The 18,691-nt window shown below is 40.9% G+C and overlaps 2 protein-coding genes across 2 annotated transcripts; one reads left to right on the plus strand and one right to left on the minus strand.

Annotated features, from left to right (window-relative positions):
• Positions 1–1,385: 1,385 nt before the first annotated feature.
• LOC139465067 (fibrinogen C domain-containing protein 1-like) lies at positions 1,386–1,925 on the minus strand. The gene has a single exon (XM_071246765.1). The coding sequence runs from the start codon at positions 1,923–1,925 to the stop codon at positions 1,386–1,388; it is 540 nt and encodes a 179-aa protein (XP_071102866.1).
• A 4,784-nt stretch (positions 1,926–6,709) lies between these two features.
• LOC139464632 (uncharacterized) lies at positions 6,710–17,036 on the plus strand. Its single transcript, XM_071246158.1, has 4 exons — positions 6,710–7,115; positions 14,205–14,479; positions 15,278–15,374; positions 16,399–17,036. The coding sequence occupies exons 1-4, from the start codon at positions 6,710–6,712 to the stop codon at positions 17,034–17,036; spliced, it is 1,416 nt and encodes a 471-aa protein (XP_071102259.1).
• The last annotated feature ends 1,655 nt before the right edge of the window (positions 17,037–18,691 follow it).

Below are 18,691 nucleotides of genomic sequence, written 5' to 3' on the forward strand. Positions count from 1 at the left end.
TAATACCATTACGCTACGAGTTGACAATTGTTTTAGGCATGTCCGTTTGCTCAAAGACGGAGCCCGGTCGCAAAATTGGCCATGCGAGGGGCACGAGTCGCTATTCGGCTTGTCCAGGAATAACACGAGTTGGTCACGAATGAGTCGGAATGTGTATCTGATTATGCAGTCTCGAAAAGGTTAACACAGGGAATTCCGAATGACAGTTACGACTGTACGACCGATTCCGTCCATATCATCGTCTATCTCTCCTTCCATGATATGAACATTTTAAACCAAAAAAAAGAGACTTTCCATTGCCCGTGGAAAGTACAGCTATAAAATCTCAGCCATCTGTTAGACATTCCAGAATTTCCCTTTCTTCGGTTTGGAAATTTCAAGTCGAGAACTCTGTCAAAATATTTTTCAAGGCGTTATCTGGAATGGAAGTCTTCAGTTTTTTTTAAACTAAAGCCGTAAAGCTCGAGAAAGCTGTTGTCTGATTGGCTAAGGTCGACTTCTTGTTTGTCATTTCATTGGTCGGTACAAGTTTGACTAAGGTCGTTCTGACGTGACCTGTAATGGCCTTACATCTGATGTTAATGAGATTGGCGAGTTTGTTTACAGTCAATCTCATTAAAATCAGATCTAAGTTCTCGCTGCCGCTATACAAAGATCTGAGGACATCACATTACGTCAGAACGACCTTTCGCGAACTTAGATCGACCACTGAAACAACTAACAAGAAGTCGATATCAGCCAATTAGAAAGCAGCATTCTCGAGCTTTACGGCACTCGTTTCAACCTGGCGACTTTCATTTCAGACTACGCTTGAAAAATATTTTGACACAGTTCTCGATTAAAATTTTGAAAACTAAACAAACGAACATGCCGGAATGTCTAATATATGGTTGAGATTGTATGGCTTTGCTTCCCATGGATTGTGCAACGTACTCCGTTCGAATGTTCAAACGATAATCCCACGGTAGCGAGAGATAGACGATAATTTTGAGTAACTGTCGTTCCGAATACCCCGTGTTAACGTTTACGAGGTTGCATGATTAGAAAACACATTCCGACTGCCACTTCATTATCTGGCAAGCGACGCTTTGATTGGTCGGATGAAAGGTCGTTCTGACGTGACCCGTAATGAGATGTCTTCATATCTTTGTTTAGCGATAGCGAGAATTAAGATATGATTTTAATTAGATTGGTTTACAGTATTCCAGCTCTAATGCTGACAACGTTAGGATGACGATTCGAGCAATTTCTTTAAAATCATTTTTTTTACATCGATACGATATTTCTTCACGCAGAAAGATATTGTATCGGAGTAAATTATGATTCGCCCTGATTATAAACCTTGGTTTGCCAGCTTCACACCTGGAGGAGAAAGTTCAGGAAAGTCAAACGCAACATGATATTTCATTTGGAATCAACCACATGACGTAATCAAGACAAGGGGTCAGTGACTCTGACTGAGGGCAAAGGATGTTATTGCCGTTGTGGGGGGTGCCAACACACTCTGTGTCTTCTCTGCTCCACCAGGCTCCCTTGTTGTCAGCAGCACACTGGTTTATCGCCTCGGGGCATGTATCCTTGGCGCAGAACGTAGCTCCATTCAGCGTCTCGTGTAAGATCGTCAATTTAAACGCATCGCCTGCTACACCTTTGCCTGTGAAGCCATATATAGACAGGCTATACCCGGAGGATTCGTCACCGACAGAAAAGTCGTTGTAAAGAGCTTCACCCCAGAGGCCGCTCGTAGTGTTGAACTGAATGAGGAGGCTGTAGGGTCGGACGAGCGTCAGAGCGTGGATCCTGTCCAGACCTAGCCACATGTAGCAGGGGTCGGAGATGAGGTCGGATTTGTAGTGTTTCCTGGGGACGTCTAGGTACGTCACAGGCGTCTCCAAGCATCCTGGCTGCGATGCGTGCCTGAACATTATCGGTATTCTGTTGTCCTTGAAGTCCTGGCATTGCACGGTGAATGAGGTTGTGAACGGCTCGGGCAAGACGTTGAACAGGCCAGGCGTGGATGATTTGTAGATCCCGACATCTTTACAATCTGAAATAGTTGTACAACTTTCAATGATACCGCCTCCGTGAGGACTCAGGGTTAGGATATTCTGGTCCTACGAGGCGACTTAATGGACCGGGTTGTCAGACTGACCAGGCTCGATGACCCGGACCACCTGTGTCAGTCACTGGATTGTCTGGGCCCCATTCCACAAAGTCATATTAGCGCTGAGGTGATCGTAACTCCCATACTTTAACACTGGCTTACGATAGTCTTAGCGCTAAGATCGCTTTGTGGAACGGCGCCCTGGTCCGGACTTGACAATTTACAGTCCGCTGTCATATATCTGGAATATTGCTCAGTGTGGCGTTAAACAACAAACAAACAAACAAACAGATTTGTGATGAGCAATCTTGTCATTGTCAGGAACATGGGCCAACCATATTGTCGTCTGCAATGGTCGGTGTTCTACTACAGACATATTTTCCTTGAATTCAGTGCTAATTCCTCGCCAATACACTACGAACCTCTTTAAGGAACGTGGGTTAAGAAAAAAACATTGATGCCATAAAGGGATCCTCGATCATAAACTGACGCAAATCCAACTGGTTTCAGGAATTAATTGAAATAATAGAGCCATGATACTGTAAATCGGCTTAATCAATGAAACAATGTAAATTGTTGCAAACGCCAATAGGTTTGTGTGTCAAGCCGATATACGCATAAGCGGCTTTATCTTTCATAAAATGTTCTTATGCAATTACATAAACACTTTATAATGTTTCAGACAATATACAGATTGGTCAACAATTATTTAATTATAATAACATATTATTGATCTTGTGAGTCTGTATTAGAGCATTGATAAGTATAAAAAAAGACATTAATCTAAATTACACCACGAAACGCATCTTCCCGAGGCAAGGGTGTTAACTGACTATAAAAATCCAGTTTCCACCCTGGAATTTTGGAGTTATGTTTTGGCTGGACTGACGACTCAATGCAAAGTCCAATCAAAAGCTTTAAACGAAATCGACATCCGTTTCGTAAACTGCCATGCAAGTTTCGGTCGATTGCAGGATTTGCAAAGCATGTGTCCCGCCAACTGGGCGTAGACAGATGTTTTCTAAATCCTTTCATGGTTTTAATCAATGTGCTCAAATAATTTGAAACAATTCGCGAGATAAGACCCATTTTATTACAATATAGATCTTGATTATCGAGCAGATCGTCTTGACAGGCTGCCGCCATTTTGTTTGAAGCAAATTGCAAGTGGTACGAGAGGTGAAATCTGATTGGTCAATAGGAGGGACATAGAAGGGACATAACTCGAAATAGTGACGGGTGGCGCTAGGATCGAGCCACGAAATTCCAACCTAGTTCGGCAAGGGTGGAAACTGGATTTTTACAGTCAGTTAACTCCCTTGCCTCGGGAAGATGTTTCGGACCTAATCAAACTCATTGAAGTAACCATACAAAATAGCCGCGACAGAAGGGAGGTCAAGGGCTGTCTTCATGTTATTATAACAACATGACATTGTACATATATCCGAAATAACCGTAAGACGCAAAAGCAATGATACGTATATTTGAATGCATTCGGACGCACCAGGATAGAGGAAAAAAATATATCGGATGTTTTATATTTTCTTTTCTTTTCTGTACTTCCTATCTATCCCTTACCTTGAAGCCGAATATCACAATTCTCCCCCGCGAACGGATTACTCCAGTCATCCTGGCAAGGAATCGGCGTTGAAAGCTGAAACAAATAACATGAATACTTACAAATGTCCCTAACATGTCCTTGGAATCTACTTTACACGTCTTTAACAACACCAATCGTCCCTGTGAAGCCGGACACCAAGGCTTCAGCAGTTATTTTGCTGAAATATTCATGTGACACAACATTCTCCTTAGAATGAAAAATGTTGTGTGAAATTAACATAATTTAATCAGTGAAAGTACATGCTTTATGCGCACGACGTTCTGCCATGAACAAGGCTATACGTTCCTAATTACCCGTATGTTACCTGAGTGAATGTTGTTTAACGCCGCAGTGACCACACTACTTCACGCTACGGGGTACAATGACAAGCTATTTGCAAAGTTCGTCACCAGGCCTGACCATCCCATACCCATTTTAGTCAGTTCTTGTGACAAGCATGTTGTACTGGGAAATAAGGTGCGTTTGTTAAGACGTTTAATTGATCCTATTCATAACTAGTTGTATAGCGTTCACCCGGAGATCGGAAGTTCGGTGCTTCGATTCCCTGGCCGCGTCATATCAAAAGACGTTGAAAGATGTACTTTTTCTACCTATAGGGCGTTCGGCATGAAGGGGCTAAAACAAGTCAGTATACAGTGTCTGAGTGGGGTATCCATGTTAAACTGCGGCATGGTATATCAGTGAGCTAGCACTATACAATCGGCATCAGTCCGGACTAGCACAATCAGCTACACACACACGTCGCTGCCTAAGTGCAATAATCTTGAACGCGAAGTTAAACCCCATTACGCCTCACCTCATCTCACCTCACCTCACCTCAAGGACTATTAGTGGATTCATGTTAGATGAAGGACATAGGCAACGGCACAAGGCAACATTCTTTTATGTATCAGTGAATGAAATAGACCTGCATCAATTCGGGATTTCGTCCCACTTTATGCTGACACGCCGTAATGAAACACCTTAAAAAACAAACTGTTTAATTGGCATTTTTGGTAAGAAAAAGTAAAGTTGACAACTTCTTTATTCTGTTATGATGCGACGGTTCAGTATAGATCCTCATACGAAGTGTATAAGGTCTCTTGCTTGACAGTGGTATAATGATATATACCGAAACACCGGTATATACTAGTATCTATGAAATACCTTGTCTTAACCTTAAATTACGACCCGTGAAGATCCGGGGTAGAATAGGTCCTTAGCATCCCGTGCTTGTCGTGAAAGGCGACTATGCTTGCCGTAAGAGGCGACTTACGGGATCGGGTGGTCAGGCTCGCTGACTTGGTTGATACATGTCATCGTATCCCAATTGCGTGGATCAATGCTCATGATGTCAATCACTGGATTGTCAGGTCGAGACTCTATTATTTACAGACCGCCGTCATATAGATGGAACATTGGAGTACGGCGTTAAACAACAACCAAACAATATCTTAAAATTTGTTGAACCAAACTCACTCCCTCACCTGAATAAAAAATGCAGCTTCTGCGTACACAGAGCAACTGGCACTAGGAACCTGAACGACCAACATCTCCATCAATGAACATTTAGCGACATCGTTGATATCGGTGCAGTAGTGGAAGCCGTTACAGCCGTCGGTGCTGCTACACAGCGACGCGCATCCTATCTTTGTAAGTTTCTGGGTATAATCTCTAACAACTGTATTATCCAGCACTGGTTGTTGTTCTATGTACACGTTCTCCCGTATGGTAAAGCAATTGCATGTTGCCACGACAGCCAGAGCTAATAACCAATACATTATTACAGTAATAACGCAAGCCCTGTCACTCACGCTAATGAATAACAAAACCATCGACATGGGGCTTATCACTATTCCACTGAAAGAGTTCTTTGTCTCAAGTTCGATCAATCATGAGGAATCGGCCATTTTATCGCCCATCACGGGTTGGAAAGCTGGGATTTCTTTGAGTCAGTGCGTTTACCTGTTTTGGCAGGTTCTTTCAGATATACAGTAAACTACGGTTCTAACGAACTCAAATGGACCACTAATTTAAGTTCGTTATATGTGTTATTCGTTTTAAGCATACATACATCCTGACAGGAAATGGAGGGGACCAAAAACTAAGATCGTTATATTCGTAAGTTCGTTATAAGCGTGTTCGTTATAAACGTATTTTACTGTACAGTAACCTACGGTTATAACGAACTCAAATGGACCACTGATTTAAGTTCGTTATAAGCGTTATTCGTCTTTAGCATACATACATCCTGACAGGAAATGTCGGGGACCAAAAATTAAGTTCGTAATATCCGTCAGTTCGTTATAAGCGTGTTCGTTATAAACGTATTTTACTGTATAAGGACTTTTTTAATATTTAATAAAACTAACAATAATTTTTACATTTTAGGATGAACGATCTATTCTTTACTTAAAAAATAATCAAATATTCATTCAAAGATCTTTTGTACACTTTTTTTGGTTCTTACTACCCCAGAAAATGAACAAATTACTTCATTAAGCCCTTACTGCATTTTGCTTTTTGACCAGATATCAAACGAATGTTTTTTACCTTTCCGTGAAGGGTTAATATTCCAACCCAGAGAAGTGGACTACTCCTTTGTATTGATATCGTTGACCAGTAATCATTATCTCGTCCAGATCTTAAACGATCCAAACACCCTAAGCATCTTTTCAGATACACGATCCATACATATGTCTGAGTATTCTATGAAATCAAGAGTGACAGATATGTTCACTTGTATGACGATTTGCTTCTGCTGTTTGGAGAGGGGTTATTGTCTGCTTAGGAACAGGGAGACATGATAGTGGCGGCGGGATTCCAAAACAACAGAACATACACTCTTCAAAAAAAGAAACGCACAGGCAAAAATCCGGTATATAAATTGGATATATGTTATTGTGAAATGTTGGTGGCCTGATATTCGACAAAACGGTGCGTCAAAACGCAGCCATTGTCGATTTGCAATGTCTTAAACGGCATGTTTTCACGCTTGTTCAAAAATGGCATGGAGGAAAACAGTAAAACAAAATGCACGTGCAAGTTCCACCTACGTCATCGCAATGCCACAGGTACTGAGACTGCACCACGAGTTCTGGTTCTGGGAATATTTGACAGCAAATCTCTACATGAAACAATTTGTTCAACCTCGCCTTCTCCCAATCATTGACAGCCAGAGGGAGCTGTTTCAACAGGACAACGCTCCAACGCACACGGCTCATGTCACGGTAGACTACCTGCATAATGCCAACATCAACGTCTTGCCCTCGCCGTCGAGATCTCCAGATCTTGAACTCGATCGACGTGTACGTCAACGTCAGAACACGCCGCAGACACTCCAAAAAACTGACCAGCGCGTTACAAGCAGAATGGCGCAGAATTCCGCAGAATTCCGCAGGACAGAATCCAGTCAGTGCCGAGGAGATGCTGCCGGGGGCCGTCACACGAGATATTGAGTTCAGCGCCACCTTGTGGACTTATGTGACATGACAATGAACAGTTTTCAATGCCTTTGTACAACGACAACATGTGACTATTGAGGTCCAAAATTTCACATTTGTATCTATGATATTAAATATATCGACTTTATTAGGTACAATGAATAAATAAGGGATCGGCGCTCTTGCGCCTCACGGTGAACGATGATGAAAAATCAAGCAAGAAATTCTTTACAAACTATGACATTCTAGACTTTTAAGACTTTGTCCGTGGGCTTCACCGGGAGTTTTTATTGTTGAATCACCGCCATGCAGACTTTAGAGTAGGTTCGAATCATCCTTGTTTCGTGTCGGAAGTGAGAAGCTTAGTAACCATTTTCTCCCGCTCGTGAGTTTGTTAAATGTTTTTTTTGTGTGAAGAGTTTATCACAGATATATAATATATTCACTATTGCGGCCCCGTACGAGCAAACCCTTGATATATACATGGTTATATATATGGTTTAAATTTACTTCCATCTTGAAATAATGTAGACAGATATATGCAGTGTCAGTGTAATGATGTGGGCGTGAATCTCCCACACTTTTCATATGTATGGCATCTTTTCAGATACATATGCCATACTGCGGAATTTCTAGACAATTCTTTACCGCATATAAACTACCGGGCAAAAGAAAGTTTTCACCGAATTCACTTGACCAAACACCTAAAACAAAGGCATATGTGAGATTTATGATGATTAATTTATAAACAGAACTCATTTTCCATGAATTAGAATGAAAATGCATTGTAATGCCGATATTGTATTCTCCGCAAAACACAAAGAAAGAGTCAAAGGGTCCAAATTAAAAATTACACAAATCAGAGTTCATTGAAAAAGTGCACGAATAGTCCATTAATGACACAGTAGTCAGGTAACATGTCATCAATAGCGAGTGTGACCACCCTGGGCATCCATGCACGCCAACACACGTGTACTCATTGACGTCGTCAGTCAGCGGATAACGTCAACAGGAATCCTGTTCCATAAGTTTAATAGAGTCTGTTCAAGTTCCTGTCGGTTCACTGGAGGCGGTACATGTTGTCTCAGCTGACGATCAAGATGATCCCAGAGATGTTCAATGGGGTTCATGTCTGGAGAACAAGGTGGCCAGGGCAATACGTTGAAGTTAACGTTGCTCAGGTAGTCTTTAACAATTCGGGCGGTGTGAGGCCTTGCGTTGTCTTGTTGCAAAATTAATCCTCTTGGCTAATGTTGAATAAAGGGCACCACAACAGGTCTCAACACTTCATCCCTGTATCGCTGAGCATTCAGGTTTCCTCGGATGATAACCAGCCTTGATGTAATCTGGCCACAGATGCCACCCCATACCATGACCCCCCCCACCTCCAAACGGGTGAACTTTTCCAATGCAGGAATATGAATAACACCTTCAGTACCTAAATGCTCCTCGTCGAACACGCCTTCATTATTATTATACAGACAGTTACAGTCATTTTCCCATTTTTTAAGAACAGCGTTCTTATCGGTTACAGTTGCAACACCTTTGATTGCCTCCAAAGGGACTTACCCTATCTTTCATTTACAATACCCAGTTTACCGATAGATTTCCAGAAATAACGGGAATTATGTTGGTTATATTTGTCTTATAAACACTGCTGGTCCTGTTTCCTGTCAGAACGCTTTTTCTTACGCAACAATTTTTCGAAATATTTTCTTGAAAAATATATGCACATTTTAAAGACTTTTTTCTTAAAGGAGATTTACATGACATCCATTGTCCCTCTGCTGCTTGTGTTATATCACATTGAGTCTGAAGTTCCTAATACCAGTATGGCTTGTAGAATGACTTTGGTAGGAGGGTCCTAAAACGAGGACACTGGACGCTCCTGTCAAGATCGGCGTACATTAATGTTAAAAAGTCATCATACAAAGCGTTAACATCACGCTCTGTTGATAACCGAGATTCAGTTTTTAAGATAGTTTCATTTAACGTCATAGTTACATTTTCTGTCTGCAGGAAATCACCCCCAATCTTTTCTGCTTCCACCTCTTCATGCAGGCAGCATTTACGTTGTCGGCGTGACGAGCGAACGCTTTAACCACGAGGCTACCCGACCGCCGCTAGAACATGATGGGGGTTGATAACACATGCATAACACTACTGTAACAGCTATTGAGGATACTTCAAACCAAATTAAATCTTCAGAGTCAGAATTTAAAATATCAACCTTAAATGAGTTTAAAAATGAATTTTTTAAAAAAGGGCACCTACGCCACCCGACCTACTTGTTGCTCTTATATTTACCTCTCGCCGATTATTCCCATACTATTTGTAACCTTGAAAGCAATACTTTCATCTGGCTTTCAGAATGTTTCACGGATTCCGAAAATATCACGGCCTAGTGTTTCATATATTGATTCCGTAAAATGTCTGTTAGGCGAATTACGCCGTGGCAAACCTCTGTAATGATTGTCTGAATATTTGCTCTGTTATTCAGTCAAAGCTTAATTTTCACCTCTCCTGGCGGCCATTATGCAACGGTCATCTTGTACACAACCCTGCGCTTTACTGGTCTCTTCCTCCCTCAAATGTATCTTCCACGATATAACCTACTCTCCTACCTCCAATAAAGTAAATGCTGCTCTTTCTCAGCGTCACGACAACCAAGCTGAGACAAAGAGTCCCAACCATCATAAAGTAATTAGGGTCCAATAAAAACAATGCTCCGCCAAGATTGCAACCCGGGTCGTCTAATGTTTAGAGCTTGACTATGCTTGGGTTGTCTAACCATGCATGAGTGGTTGCTCTATGGCTCAGTGTAATCCATCTAGTCACTGACCAGTATAATCTTTTTGGGAGAGACTATCGATGGACATAGGGGTGTTTGGGTAGAGACAACTTGAGATGGAGATTAATAGCAGTGTATTTATTAAAATTCTTAGTAATGGGATAAGATTAATTAAAAGTGTGTTTTTTTCACTTACGAAATGGAAGTGAAATAAGATAGTTTGAAAAAATAGAGGAATGGGATAAGATACCTCGGACTTGCTTCAGCTGACAAGGAACATTAACTTAACTTTGGTAAAAACTATTACTATTGGACACATTGGAGGCTTAAGATTAGTACCACCAAATCTAAAATATAAATATTTGGTTGATCAAAAAATGATTTTACAATTTCTCAACTCTAAAAGGTGTCCATTTACGTTTTCTAAAATATATTTTATCATTAAGAAAAATGTCTACCAATTTTCATGTTACATGAAACTAAGGATATGTTTGGGGGCAAAATTACTCTCCGGGAAATCCTCTAAATGATCCTTTCTTGTGTACCAGTTATTATTATGGACGACCTATTTGGACAATGTAAACATAAATGAACATATCAAACGAACCTTTGACGAACTTGGACTAAGCTACATTTTTTTCACAAAGTTTCAAAAATCCTACTTATCTAAAACATTTAGTCCATGAAAAATTAAATGACATTAAACTAAAGAGTTGGACAAGTGCAAGAGATAAGACTTCAAATAACACAATGTAAAGTATCATAAAAGATGATTGCCTAAATTTTCTATATTATCATTTTGGCGAATCTTACTTAATATATAATGGATTTACTTTTCAATAATTCACTATTAGGAACATTGAGAAAATTGTTCAAATTCTGTAAAATCATCATGTCATTTATTAAACCCTCAAGTAACTCTCCCTCTTATTGGATTGCACACATATTGCTGCCCTAGTGCATCCGTATAGATATGCATGCATTCTCGGCAAAGATGTTCTCAACGCGTGTAAGGGAAATATACTTCTAGGCAGTAGTGTACTTCACACGCTCCACCCCCCTCAATACCCAACTAAAAGCCAACGACAGGAACACAGCCAAGCTCCAAGAACCCAAAGAACTGTAACTGTGGACGACCGTATGTAGGTGAAACATTCCGCCCCATCAACACCAGAATAAAAGCCCAAAAGCACAAAACTTCAACCATCCAGCAGACAGTAAATCAGCCATCTCGGACCATACCAGCAACTGCCCCAAACACAACATCATTTGGGGAAATCCTCTCCATCAACTTCGATGACTTCACAGAAGCGTTCCAGATTCGCCCTCACATTTTATCATGAGAGATCAAGGCTATTTCATCCCATCCGCCTGCTATGATCTCATCAAGCGATAGTTTCCCCAATAATCCCACCTAATCGAGTGAGTATGGTTTTACGCCGCTTTTAGCAATATTCCAGTAATATCACGGAGGGGTCTTCACACATTGAACCCATGTCGGGAATCGAACCCGGGTCTCCGGCGTGACGAGCGAACGCTTTAACCACTAGGCTACCCGACCGCCCCTTCCACCTAAATACCCACGAAGATCCGGGCTAGAATAGGTCTTCAGCAACCCATGCTTGCCGTAAAAGGTGACTATGCTTGTCGTAAAAGGCTCATAACGGGATCGGATGGGCAGGCTCGCTGACTGGTTGATTCATGTCATCGATCCCAATTGCGTGGATCGATGCTCATGATATTAATCACTGGATTGTCTGGTCCAGACTCGATTATTTATAGACCGCCGTCATATAGCTGGAATATTGCTGCGTGCGGCGTTAAACAACAAACCAACCAACCAACCGCCCTTTCCACCTAAGTAATTGAATCCGGAGTAATTGGCTTCCTGTGTAACTGGCTTCCTCGTCGTGTGTTCTCTGTCCATCTTGTTGTTGCAATATTATCCTTCTGCTGTTATCAGTTAACATACTCATGTTAATCCCTCTCATGTATGATAACTGTTGTTTCTGTTACTCCTCCGCCTACATATATAATTCTGTGCCTTGTTCATTATTCAGTCGTGCTTGGCAACGGTATTAGGATCTATATCGAAACGTCGATATTACAGTATAATAAAGACGTTGTTATCCATAAACCATTGTCTATTTTGTCACGCGTCAGCTTCTAAGAAATGCTTATCAAACAATCTTATAGAAGTGGTCACCAACAAACAAAAAGAGCAAACATGTAGCGGTAGTCGACGGGAGAGTGCAATCAATGTCTCGTCTCTGTTTAATTCAATCTCATTACAACCAGATCTGTTTTTCCGGTACGATACCTCCCGCGGGATGATCTGAGGACCCACTGTAGAAGGTAGTGACCAAAGCGCAAAGCTTTTTGCGCAAACCAGAAGTGGAGCTCGTTTCTGTTTCCAGTTGCGATACCTCCATATAAGGTCGCGTCAGCTGAACTGTCAAATCATCCATTCAGGCTTCTAAATTTCGGTTCGAGTGAGCGAAGCATTTAAACAACACTATCTGATTTCTGTATCTCGAAAACGAATATAATCAGGAATTTTCGAATCCAAAAACATAAAGCCACTGTATTATATTGTTGTAGACATCCAATCAGGATTCTTAATTCCCGGCACTCGCACAATCTTCATAATAATAGTACTTTCACCACTATGTTACGGAAGCGTAGCAGGGCCACGGTAAAATTTCTTTTGTCTAAGTATCTCCTACGTAGGACTTACTATCTACATCCTACGTAGGAGATAGTGATTCTAGACCATACTAAGTCCTACGTAGGAGATGCTAAGTCCTACGTAGGAGATGGGTATTCTAGGCCATACTAAGTCCTACGTAGGAGATAGTAAGTCCTACGTATGATATACTAAGTCCTACGTAGAAGATACTAAGTCCTACGTAGAAGATACTAAGTCCTACGTAAAAGATACTCAGTCCTACGTAGGAGATACTTAGACAAAAAATAATTTCAACGTGGCCCCACTACGCTTCCGTACTTCCGTATGATGTTACCTTGTACGCAAAATTGAATCTGTTTCGGCAGAGAATCGTGATTGATTATTGTCTGGCGTTGACGTTCATTATTCAGAGACATTACCTTGATAAAACATCACGCTTTAAATAACAGCTTTCTCAAACTGAAGAATATTGAAGTTACAAATCACACATTATTAGTCCTGTATAATATTTGAACGAAACTGGGGTTTGTATTGGTCACATTTTTATTATGGATAATTAAATTAGATCTTTGTCGTTGACTTTAAAGCAAAATTAGACATAAAGTTTCTCCAATTCAATACAGAGTTGGCGTCATTTATTCCTTGTGTTATTTGATTCCTTTGATGAGGTTAGTAGTATTCACTGATCAATGGGAAGCTACCGTATTTCCCTGGTCAAACGCCCGTGTGTATGTTTCTTCCAGACACTGTTTATCCCCAACGTTTAATCGCTGGATAATAATGGGGAGAATTCCGTGCATAAAAAATACCAGGCGTTTAATCGAGTCCCGGCGTTTAATCGAGACCTCGGCGTTTAATCGAGACGTCGTCATTCAATCGCGTCCCGGAGTTTAATCGCGGAAATACGGTAATTCCAACTCACAGTGTAAGAGTCATTAAGGTAATTTAACCTCGAACGTATTTACATCAGGCTAAGACACATGTCGCGAATTTCGCTTAATTATCTGGAAGGAAAGAACACGACTGTATTGAAACAGAAAAAGCGTAGAAGTCGTACATATTTAATAACAAGTATGAGGATAATGAGTGCGAGTCTGTTTGTTCTGTGTTATGAAAATCAATATGACTATTTTTACACTACCCAAAACAACTTAAGGACAGTTAGATTATATCATAATGATACAGTTAATCTGCCTGAAATTTAACTATAGTAATAGGAAAGGTTCCGGTTGTCCTTAACTTGTTTTGAGTAGTATACCTGTCAGTATCTGAATGTTTTCTTCTTTTTTTAGATTTAATTGAGGATAATTAAGAACGCCCGTGCTTTAGTGGGTGTTGTATAGCATATTCTGGTTGAATTGAATGTGCGCACGTCATGAAGTCAGACAAAAGGAGCTTTCATTTTCCCGAAACAGATATAAAATGCAGTCATGGTAACTGCCAAACTCAGATAGCGAGTCAGATCAGAGTCAGAGGATCATAGGACTTGTTGGAAAGAACTGACACTCAAATATTTCAAAGGTATCCCACTACAGAAATTATGAAATTGTGTCAACTTTTGATAACTGTTATTGCAGAATTGAACGTAACCTGTTCACTTCAATGTGTCGCATCGCGTTTTTACAAGGAACAGCAGACAGTGACTGATACAACATTGGTCTTCGACTACGTAGACGCGACCTCGGTTTTGAAATGTGCAATCACCTGTAACGACGTCCCCAACTGCACCGGTCTCATCTACTGCAACACCGACAACAAATGCTCCATTCTGACTGCGGATCAGCTCGTTGTTCCGGTCAGCGTCCCCTACCCAACCTGCAAAGCTTTCTCAGAGGTCACGACCTCCAGTCAGGTGAGATCAAATTTAAATATATTCAAGGGAGATAATTACAAATCCAGAGAGAGCGAGGTGGTGCGTCATTAAATATTCAATGTGACATCGGCATTATTTGAGGCATATCATTCAGAGAACAGTCGAATCTCGTGTCGAACGTGAATGTGTCGAATTTCCGGTTGTCTCGAACTCATCATCTAGTACCTGCGAATTCCTTCTATATTAATCATGATTTATACTGGCATTTGTCGAACTGGATGTGTCCTGTCCCCGGTTCCCCATGAGTTCGACACAACAAGATACGACTGTCACGTTTATCGTGTCGGCCATTTTGACGTCTTGTACTTGATGTAAATGTATTACGACGCGCTGTCATTGTGACTGACTTACGAGGTAGTTCTTTACAGAATTTTCTCATCTAATAAGGATATGATTTGATCACATGTGCTGCGTAAGATGTTTCTGAAGAGCAAGTTGTGCATCCATACGCCCATGTCACCTCTATTTTTGAGGAACTATTTTACTCCGCGATATATACTGGTTGTTGTATGGCTGCCAGTGTAAACATGAAGTCACACGTACTAAATAAAAATGTGTTAAGATCTTGGCCTACATCCTTTGAGGTAAGAAATTGTGATAATTTTTTTATAAGAATTGACTTTCACTTTGTGTGAATGTGGGGGCCAAACATTGTATGAACGTCGTCGCAAGCTCCGACGTTCATACAGTTTGACCCTCATTCTATGAAGGTTCATACTCAAAAGAACTCACACAAAGTGAAAGTCAATTCTTAATTAAACACGTGTTTTGTTTTAGATCTCGCCATCATGTCAGAATGGTGGAACCTTTGTTGATCCTGCCTGCAACTGTCTTCCTGCCTTCACAGGAGGGAGCTGCGAGACCAGGATGGAAGGTGAACCCTTCAATTACAGATGTGGACAATTTGGGCAATGCTATAAGGGTAACGCTTTTTTCAGGGCATTCTCATTTGCAGAAGCCAGAGCTCTTCCATTAACTGCCCGACGAAGGAGGGCAGTTGAAAAGACCGAGGGCTTCTGCAAATGATAATGCCCTGTAAAATAGCGTTACCGTTATTATAGCTGAAATGGATGGAATTTGTTATCTAATAAAATGAATAATAACAATATCGGTTTTGAAACATTTATTGCATTCAACACGAATTTCATTGACCCACTTTTACAAATAAGGAAACCTCATAGAACAAACCAGATGTCGTCACAACTGATGTTGTCACCTGTCCCTACCCTATGGCGTCACCTAACAACCGGTTTGATAATGGCCCGTCGTCAAGCAATATGAGGGCATTATCAAGTTACAGTGGCCCGCTCATTTCTGATAACACGCGGGCGGTTTAATGATAATTCTATCCATTTTATCTATAATACATATTAATATGGTTCTCGTGGTGTAAGGGTCAGTTTCCAGAATCATAACTTGTGTGTGAAAACTACCTGCAGGTTTCATTACTGCGTTTGTGAAGATCAGCGCCACGAAGCTAAGGGTAAATAGGTCATGTTATCAATAAACTATCACCCTAAAATGAGGAAAAAGGGGCCTTATGAAATTAACCAACGCCCGGCGCACATCACAAGTACCTCCATATGAAAGTTCATTCGGCGTGAAAGAAACCTACGATCGTGGGCTCGAATTCCAGATTCTACCTATACATGCTTCAAGGTTAGCCAGCACCAACCATGCCCACGGGTTTCACCAAAGTGGCACCTCGTCATGATTACACGCCGTGATATAACTGAAATGCTGTTCAAAGAGGCGTAAAAAACCCAACTCACTCACTCAACATTGCTGTTCTTGTGTGCTTTCAGCATTGCTGTTGTTGTAGAACCTTACTCTGTACTCACACGCCACATTTATCCATCGTTTACCTTTGTTTGAAAACACATATTTCAATGTTTCAGATTGTAAAGACGTTTCCCTGTATTTTGGTAACTCTCCGGGCACCTACACTGTCTGGCCGACCAGCTCCGCACAACCGTTTAACCTAAAATGTCGAGGCGTCAACGCCATGATCATGTTCAGGGACAAAACCATCAGTGGCTGCGAGGCGACACCCGTGACGTACCTCGACGTCCCCTGGGCCGACTACAAGTCTGGCTTCAATCACTCCGACTGCTACATGTGGCTGGGGCTAGAGAAGATACACGCTCTGACCAGTGTCCGACCCTACGGCCTTTACATGTCCTTGAAGAAATTTGATACCACTCCCGGACAAGTATCTTACAGCGCCTTATCTGTCGGTGACGAGGCCTCGGAGTATCAGCTCTCGGTGTCGGGGTTTACAGGTGATGGCGTTTTTGGAGACCGCTTCAATCTCGGGGACCCAGCTAGAACCCTGGATGGGAGTCACTTCTGTGCCAAGGACCACTGCAACAATTCAGCCTACCCGTGTGCCGAGTGGCACAGAGGAGCCTGGTGGAGCATGTTGGATGACTGTCAGACGAATCCTCACCAGAGATATGACATTGCCTGGGTTCTTGCTGATTCTGTCAGCACTGAGGATTGCAAAAGTATCTATATGATATTAACACCCGTCTAACTAACTGTTCACTACAAACGTCAGTAGGCGTAGTGTACATTCACGAGACATGCACACTACAATCACGATACATGCACACCACAATCACGATACATGCACATTAAAATAACGATACATGCACATTACAATCACGATACATGCACATTACAATCACGATACATGCACAGTATAATCACGATACATGCACACTACAATCACGATACATGCACACTGCATTCACTATGCATGCACATTACAATCACGATAGATGCACACTACAATCAAGATCCACATCTCACATGCACATTCACGATCCATTCACATTACAATCACGATACATTCACATTACATTCACGATACATTCACATTACATGCACGATACATTCACATTACATTCACGATACATTCACATTACATTCACGATACATTCACATTACATGCACGATACATTCACATTACATGCACGATACATTCACATTACATGCACGATACATTCACATTACATTCACGAAACATTCATATTACATGCACGATACATTCACATTACATTCACGATACATTCACATTACATGCACGATACATGCACGATACATTCACATTACATTCACGATACATTCACATTACATTCACGATACATTCACATTACATGCACGATACATTCACATTACAATCACGATACATTCACATTACATTCACGATACATTCACATTACATTCACGATACATTCACATTACATTCACATTACATGCACGATACATTCACATTACATTCACGATACATTCACATTACATGCACGATACATTCACATTACATGTACGATACATTCACATTACATTCACGATACATTCACATTACATGCACGATACATTCACATTACATTCACGATCCATACACATTACATTCACGATACATTCACATTACATTCACGATACATTCACATTACATTCACGATGCATTCACATTACATTCACGATACATTCACATTACATGCACGATACATTCACGATGCATTCACATTACATTCACGATACATTCACATTACATTCACGATACATTCACATTACATGCACGATACATTCACATTACATGCTCGATACATTCACATTACATTCACGATACATTCACATTACATGCACGATACATTCACATTACATTCACGATCCATACACATTATATTCACGATACATTCACATTACATTCACGATACATTCACATTACATGCACGATACATTCACATTACATGCACGATACATTCACATTACATGTACGATACATTCACATTACATTCACGATACATTCACATTACATTCACGATCCATACACATTACATTCACGATACATTCACATTACATGCACGATACATTCACATTACAGGCACGATACATTCACATTACATTCACGATGCATTCACATTACATGCACGATACATTCACATTACATGCACGATACATGCACGATACATTCACATTACATGCACGATACATTCACATTACATTCACAATCACGATACATTCACATTACATTCACGATGCATTCACATTACATTCACGATACATTCACATTACATTCACGATACATTCACATTACATGCACGATACATTCACATTACATTCACGATACATTCACATTACATGCACGATACATTCACATTACATGCACGATACATTCACATTACA

The sequence above is a fragment of the Haliotis cracherodii genome, unplaced genomic scaffold (genome assembly GCF_022045235.1).
Source record: "Haliotis cracherodii isolate W230 unplaced genomic scaffold, xgHalCrac1.p SCAF_17, whole genome shotgun sequence".
NCBI lineage: Eukaryota > Metazoa > Mollusca > Gastropoda > Lepetellida > Haliotidae > Haliotis > Haliotis cracherodii.

Excerpts from the sequence above, each read along its gene's own strand:
- LOC139465067 (XM_071246765.1), bottom strand. The coding sequence starts at position 1,925 with ATGTTCAGGCACGCATCGCAGCCAGGATGCTTGGAGACGCCTGTGACG.
- LOC139464632 (XM_071246158.1), top strand. The coding sequence starts at position 6,710 with ATGGCATGGAGGAAAACAGTAAAACAAAATGCACGTGCAAGTTCCACC. Across the intron at positions 7,116-14,204 it reads ATTCCGCAGGACAGAATCCA|AATTGAACGTAACCTGTTCA; the intron begins GTCAGTGCCGAG and ends CTGTTATTGCAG. Across the intron at positions 14,480-15,277 it reads AGGTCACGACCTCCAGTCAG|ATCTCGCCATCATGTCAGAA; the intron begins GTGAGATCAAAT and ends GTTTTGTTTTAG.